The 7,585-nt window shown below is 40.5% G+C and overlaps 1 protein-coding gene across 1 annotated transcript in view; it reads left to right on the top strand.

Annotated features, from left to right (window-relative positions):
• Positions 1–291: 291 nt before the first annotated feature.
• FRMPD1 (FERM and PDZ domain containing 1) overlaps positions 292–7,585 on the top strand; it is a 40,804-nt gene continuing 33,510 nt past the window's right edge. The window contains exon 1 of the mRNA XM_014531523.1: positions 292–424. Within this exon, the coding sequence (XP_014387009.1) occupies positions 339–424 (86 nt within the window). The 5' untranslated portion in view covers positions 292–338. The remainder of the gene's footprint in view (positions 425–7,585) is intronic.

Genomic DNA, 7,585 nt, shown 5'->3' with positions numbered 1-7,585 from the left:
TCGCTCCGTAAGGTGTCTCTCTCCCAGGAGGTCACAGTCACAGCTGGAGAAGCCTTATCTATTTTATTCCCTCATCCTGATGTTTAACAGTTTAGATGGGAAGCCGACTTGCTTACCATGAGACCGAGGACTCCTCAGGGCCGAGGGCTGCTAACGTCGTTCACTCGGTGGCCCCGGAGCGCCTGTGTATGTTCCTTCCAGCTAGAAGGAGGGCCCTCGTTCTTTGATGAGCGTGTCTCAAAGTGGGCAAATACAGGAAGCATCAGAGTGACTTGTCGGAATCCTCTTCAGAATGTGTTGGCCAGCTTCTCAAGGAAACTCTTCTTCCGTTTAGGTAAATGGAAGAGCTGGAGACACGGAAAGCCCACAGAATAGAACAAATGGTGGCAAGATGGCTCCGGCGCTCCCGGGACAGCTCCGCCCGGTAAGGTTCCTGGGCTGGCAGTGATTTCTGTCTGTAAAGCTCTGGTGTCCCTGTGGGAGGAGGTTCTGCCAGTCTTGGCAGCACCTGGGGATCACTGTCTCCCGCTTGCTTTGTTCTTAGTACCCCACATGGTGGGAGAGGTGTAAACAGGTCAGCAATTTTGCTGGAGTGCCTTTCTCTCTGTCCCCCTTCCAACGCTTCCCACTGTGTCCCTCAAACGTGCACCCCCAGACACAGACACACTCACACCAAACTCACTCACACCTTTACAGAGACAGACACACGGACACACCAACACACTCATACCCACACACGCGTGCATATGTGCACTCTGGAATACACACACACACACACACACACACTTTTGAACACACACTCACTCATGCTCGCTCTCTGTCTTACACACACCCCTTGTCTTCATCCTTGGTGAGAGGATCAGACAATCTGCTGTTGATACTCCTTCCCAGTCTTTGTTTCTGGCAGCTGTTCCTTCCTTGCAGTCCCTGTTTCTTTCTAAACAAAATAAAATGAAATCAAATACAGATCTGATTTGACTGCTACAAGAGAACTTAAAATATGTTCTGTTTCAAAGTGTTCATTTTCCATCTCAGATTTCCCATCTGGCCCTGACACAGAGATGAAATATCACGTGTCAGGTGTTTCTGAGACACATTCTTCCAAAGGAACTGGAAACAGCTGTTGTACTGCTGAGCAATAAGCCCTGCTCAGGGCTGCACTGCGGCCAAGTGCTCTGATCCTCACACACTGCAATGAGATAAGGCTGGTGGAGTTAGCCCATTTTACAGATGAAACAGCCAAGTCTCAGAGAGTGACTTGTATAGGACCATCACCAACCCCCCTTCCCCTGTTCAGAAACTTCTGATGGGTCTTCATTTCTTATAGGATGAGTTTAAACATTTTGGGTTTGACATTCAAGGTTTTCCATGATCAACCCACTATCCTCTACAGCTCTTTGTCTTATTACTCTGCCTCATTCACAGCATACTCCAGCTAAAGTGACCTACTCATTATTCCCTCACTGTAACCACCCCACCTTCCCTTCCACCCCGTAGTTAGACCCGAGCTTCTGTGTCACATCCCTTCCCCCCATCTCCATGTGTCCAGAATCCACCTACAGTGCAAGGTCTGGCTAAAGTGCTGTGTCTTCCATGAAGTGGTCCCCGGCCCACAGTCAGAATTAATTTCTCCCACAGGGCCCCATAGTATTTGATTTGTAGAATTGCCAGTGCTTCTTCTGATGTGTTCAACTTATTCGAGCATATCCCTTTTCTTTCTTCTAGCATAAGCTCTATGAGGGCAGGGAAAGCATCAGCCCCCTCTCATAGCCCAGAGGATTGAGTTCCAGGCGATTGCAAGTGGTGAAGTAGTGCTTGATGAACAAATGGGAAAATGCTAGGTCCATTGTTTCCGAAAGTGGGTTTTGCAAAACCTAGTGTTATGCTGCTGCTTAAGAAAGGTCAGATCTGTTTGGGAAGTGATACAGCCTATATCCCATTCAAACCCACCACCACTTGGTGATTCATTTTAGCACAGTAAAGGCTCTGAGAACTCCTGCAGGAAAGAGATTTGTATAACTTTAACTTGATGTTGCCTAAATACTTGACATTGGAACTCTCTAATATCCAGCTTCTCTCACAGAATACTATAAATAAAAGGTAACATGTTTAGTGTCTATATAGAATTGTACAACAATCACCAGAATCAAGTTTTAGAATTTTTATTTTAGAATTCTGACTTTCAATAACCCAAAAAGAAACTCCGTACCCACTAACAGTCATTCCCAACTTGCCATTCCCTCAGCCCCCAGGTAACTGCTCTACTTTCTATCTCTATAGAATCTCCTGTTCTGGATATTTCACATTAAATGGAATCATAGACTATGTGGTCTTTTGTGACTAGCTTCTTTCACTTAGCATGTGTCCAAGGTTCATCCATATAATAGCATGTATCCGTATTTCATTCCTTTTTATTGCCAAATAACATTTCATTATGGAATATTTACTTTGTTCCTTCATCAGTTAATGTACACTTGGGTTGTTTACACTCTGGGGCCATTATGAGTAATGCTGCTATGAACATTTGTCAATAACTTTTTGTTTAAACATGTTTTCATTTCTCTGGGGTAAATATTTAAGAGTAGAACAGCTAGGTCGTAGGGAAACTCAATGTTTAACCTTCGGAGGGATTGCCACACTGTTTTCCAAAGCAGCTAGGCCATTTTACATTCACACCAGCAGAATATTATGGCTTCAATGTCTCCACATCTTTGCCAACACTTGTTATCATCTGTCTTTTTTATTGTAGCCATCCTGGTGGGTGTACAGTGGTATCTCCTTGTGGTTTTGACCTGCCTTTTCCTAATGGCTAATGATGCTGAGCATCTTTCCATGTGTCTAGGGCAGTGATGGCGAACCTATGACACGCGTGTTAGAGGTGACACGCGAACTCATTTTTTTGGTTGATTTTTCTTTGTTAAATGGCATTTAAATATATAAAATAAATATCAGAAATATAAGTCTTTGTTTTACTATGGTTGCAAATATCAAAAAATTTCTATATGTGACACGGCACCAGAGTTAAGTTAGGGTTTTTCAAAATGCTGACACGCCGAGCTCAAAAGGTTCGCCATCACTGGTCTAGGGAGTTTTGTTTGCCAAGTGCTTGAGAAAGAGAAGAAAAAAGAGGGACAGGTTCATAGCACTGTCCATGGAAGACATAATTTCTGTGTTTCTAGGATAAACCACAAGTAGCCTTATTTAAATTGCTTCTCATCTCTAACCCTGAACCTTCGATACAGTCTGGGTTCTTTGTGCCCTCAGATTACTTGATGACCAAGAACTGAAAAGCTGCCCTGGCTCAGTTGGTTGGGACGTCATCCCCATACACCAAAATGTCATGGGTTCGATTCCCAGTCACGGCACAAACCTAGGTTTTGGGTTCTATGCCTGGTCGAAGCATGTACTGGAGGCAACCAATCTCTCTCTCTCTCTCTCTCTCTCTCTCTCTCTCTCTCTCCCCCTCTCCCTCTCCCTCTCCCTCTCCCTCTCTCAAAATTAGTGAACATGTCCTTGGGTAAGAATAAAAAAAATTTTTTTTTTTTACAGAACTGAAAAGCTAAGTTTGAGGTGGATAATTACAATTTTTGCAATTTCCCTGGAGTAGAGTAAATGGTAAACCAATTAGAAGTAGGATTTCACATTTGAATACAAAAATTGACTCTGCGTTTCCTGATAGCCAGGGCAAGAAATTTAAAAAGTACATTGAAATGTTTTTTAAAGTCCAGAAAAAGGAAACAAATTCATCTGCAGCCCTATAAGTTTGCATGTATCTTGTAGCAATCCTGTTATTTTTTTCAGACTTTAAAAAATCTCCCATTCATTTCAGCTGGTTGTATTTTACTTATAATTGCCATTTTTTCCCCATAAATGTTAAACCTTATGTCAGAGTGTAATTGAATCATCTGGGAACAAATTAGTTAAAAATAACTGTTCATTTCCAAAACTCACTAAACAAATTGATAACTTTTATGAACCTGGGTAATGTTAGAACTTTATAATGCATCCAAAAATGGTGCTTTTCTGGGGAAGAGTGTCAACTTCCAAAGTTGCTTTGATTGCTTAAATTTAAAATTAATTTTCAGTGGGTGGCTATTTACAATCACTAGTCAAATTCAGACAGTGGTACTCAATTTGAATGAGAGACTATTTGGGGGGTTAGCTATTTCTAAAAGAGCACTGATACAGTAAGTATTATTTTTATATTGGAATGTGAAATTATGTAATGAGGGAGTAGTCAGCTTCATCATATCTAATACAAAATTATTCAGGTACAAAATTATTTAGATACAAAATTATTCAGATGCAAAATTATTCAGATATGATGAAGATGACTACTCTCTCATTACATAATTTCACATTCCAATATAAAAATAACATTTACTGTATCAGTGCTCTTTTAGAAATAGCTAACCCCCCAAATGGTCTCTGTGACATGTTTTGAATTTCTGTATAAACAATGCAATGCAGACTACTTAGTAAAAGCTGCAGCAGTGACATTAAATCACAAACTAATTTGTAAGCATTTTGCTTTGAATTTCATTGTCATCTTCTTAACAGCTTTGTATAACTGTAGAAGTGATAAAATGAGAAAGAGTTATAGTATACTTATCTCCTTAATTATACCAACTTTTTCTCTCCTGCAAAAATTTTGTTTTTTTATGTAGTTAAATGGTATTTTCTTGGCAATTTCTTTGATTGCTTCTAAGCTTAGAAAATCCTCATCCAATAATTAATGAAATTAGGTTAATTAATTTTCAACTTAATAGTTAAAATATTTTATATTTAATTATTTTATATGGAGCTTATTTTAGTATAGGCTATGAGATGAAGATCTAATTTGATTTATTCCAAAGTAGCAAGTAGTTTGACTTACCATTAACTGTGAGTGATCTTTCCTTTCTTTGCTGACCTATGACCCCTCTTTATCATCTAGGAAATCCCTGTGTCTGTGAGTGGAAGACTGGATCTCTTTCTAGGCTAGTTCTTCTGTTCCATTGGTCTAATTGCCTGGTATCACACGCCTGTAGTAAACTTATTTACATTTATTATCTATTAAGTGAGACTTTTATTACTCTTTGTTTTTCGTTTTTTACCTGCCTATTTTTCCATGTGAACTTTAAAATAAGTTTATTCTATCATTAAAACAATTCAGCATAAGATTTACTGAATTTTCTTATGCTTAATCTATGAATGTTACTTTTATAGAGTGAGATTTAAAGAAACCAAGAGCTGAATGCAACTTGAGGTCTTCTTCTTGGTGCTTGGTTTTATCCTCAGGGCTAAATAAGGTGATTTTTTTCAACGTATCTTGAATCCTACTACTAATGAACACACATGCCTGTGCACATGTGCACACAAACAGGCATACGTGTGCACACACATGCACCATGGCAACTTAGTGTCTCTGCCCTTGCCGTTGGTTTCCAAATTGACCTGCTCATTACCACCATCGTCTGTTTGCTAATTATAGGGATGGCCTTATTAGACTTTCTAGTATCCCAATAATGGTACCAATTTTTATTGCATTTTGTCCCATGGGCAAGAGTGGAAAGGTTCGAGGAGAAGAGGCTGAGAGGCTCTGCACTGCATGTGCAGAGTTGCCATTGTCTCCCGAATCTCCTTTTAAAAGTAATAATGGAATAACTTCTTCTCTTAACTGTAGGCCTTTGCCCTATAGCACTTACTCACAATACATATGTTCAATGACCCCCCTCGGAACTGTCACAGCCACAAGCGTTTCTTTCTGGTATAGGGTGCTGCTACCTCTATTTATTCTTTCCTTGAATAAACTTTAGATTAAAAATCCAGCTTATACCAGACTTTAGTTTTTAAGTCACTTAAGCTGAACATAATGCAGTGTTTAAACATAGATTCAAAATAGTTTCTCCTCATCCCGCTGGAACTCAAAGATGAATTCTTTGTTGCTACAACAGAGAGGTAAAATATAAAAAGCATATAAAAAGCTAGAGAGTATTTGAAGCATAATCTGGTATTTTTCCTTTTTGTGTTATTGATCAGCTCAATATGAACTGATAGCCCATAAAATATGGAATTGGTCTACATGAGACTATGTTCATGATAAATTTAACATTTTTTTCCTGGTTCTACCTTAGGCTAGATTCAATTATAGGACAGGAATTCCATTAGTGTAACCACAGGTCTTATTTCTGTTCCAATGTAATATCATAGGAATGATTTTGGAGTTACGATTTGAAACTATTACATCGCATCAAAGTGGATTCTATTTAACCATTGGATAAGGTTTGTTTTCCCTCCTGTTCTCCAAACATTTATCAAGCCTTACTCTATGCTTAGCATTGAATTCAGCACATGGGACGAGAAAGACAGTTTTTGCCATACGAACTGTAGTCAAACAAGAGACTTCACACTGGTCATTGCAAATAGTTGTACATTTCAAAAAGGGAAGTACAGTTTCCGTGGGCGTGTTCAGCAGGGGGAGGCAGCAGACATAGGTTTTTGGATTACCAGTCCTTAGTTTGACGTTTATAAAATGCATCAGAAGAAAATTTTGCTACAGAGACCATTTTCTTCAGCTCCCGTCAGATATTGAACGTTTTGTGTGTGTGTGAGGAGAGGCCATGGTCTGGTCATATTCTTAAGCAATCCCTTCCCAAACAAAAGCTGAAACGTGGCCTTCGGGGAAGATGTCAAATCCAGACTTTGGGCCAGAGCTACTGGCACGGTCTAGGGATTAGTCAACACAGTGGGGCTTCATTTGTCTACTATTGCTGAGGAACACACCCTTCCAAATGGACAAGTCAGACAAGCCTACCCATTGGAAAAGCATCAAAATGGGTCCTATTTAACCACGGGATAAGGTTTGTTTTCTCTTCTGTTCTCCAAACATTTACCAAGCCTTGCTCCATGCCTAGCATTGGATTCAGTACATGGGACGAGAAAGACATAGTTTTTGCCATACGAACTGTAGTCGAACAAGAGACTTCACACTGGTCTTTACAAATATGTTGTACGCTTCAAAAAGGAAAGCACAGTTTCCATGGGCGTGTTCAGCAGGGGGAGGCGGACATTTCTTTCTTTTTTTAAAAAAATATTTTTTATTGATGTTTTACAGAGAGGAAGGGAGGGAGATAGAGAGTTAGAAACATCGATGAGAGAGAAACATCGACCAGCTGCCTCCTGCACACTCCCTACTGGGGATGTGCCCGAAACCAAGGTACATGCCCTTGACAGGAATCAAACCTGGGACTCTCGAGACCGCAGGCGGACGCTCTATCCACTGAGCCAAACCGGTTAGGGCAAGAGGCAGATATTTCTGCCAAAACCAGAGGACAGAGTAGGAGTTGGGCAGGTCAGGTGCATGGTCAGGTGTGTTGGGGGAATCTGTAGAGAGTATGTATGTTGGGGTGGGGTGGATTCTAGGCAGAGGGAAGAGCTTGTGCAAAGGCCAATGTATTTGAGAACTCCAGGGAAACTAGTTTGGAATCCAGCATAACTTCGTCCAACTACTTGTGTCATCCTCTATTGCAGGGGTCCTCAAACTTTTTAAACAGGGGGTCAGTTCACTGTCCCTCAGACCGTTGAAGGGCCGGACTATAGTTTT

This window comes from Myotis brandtii, unplaced genomic scaffold, assembly GCF_000412655.1.
Source record: "Myotis brandtii unplaced genomic scaffold, ASM41265v1 scaffold806, whole genome shotgun sequence".
NCBI lineage: Eukaryota > Metazoa > Chordata > Mammalia > Chiroptera > Vespertilionidae > Myotis > Myotis brandtii.
Note: the sequence above shows the minus strand (reverse complement) of the source record. Positions and strands in the feature narration are given on the sequence as shown.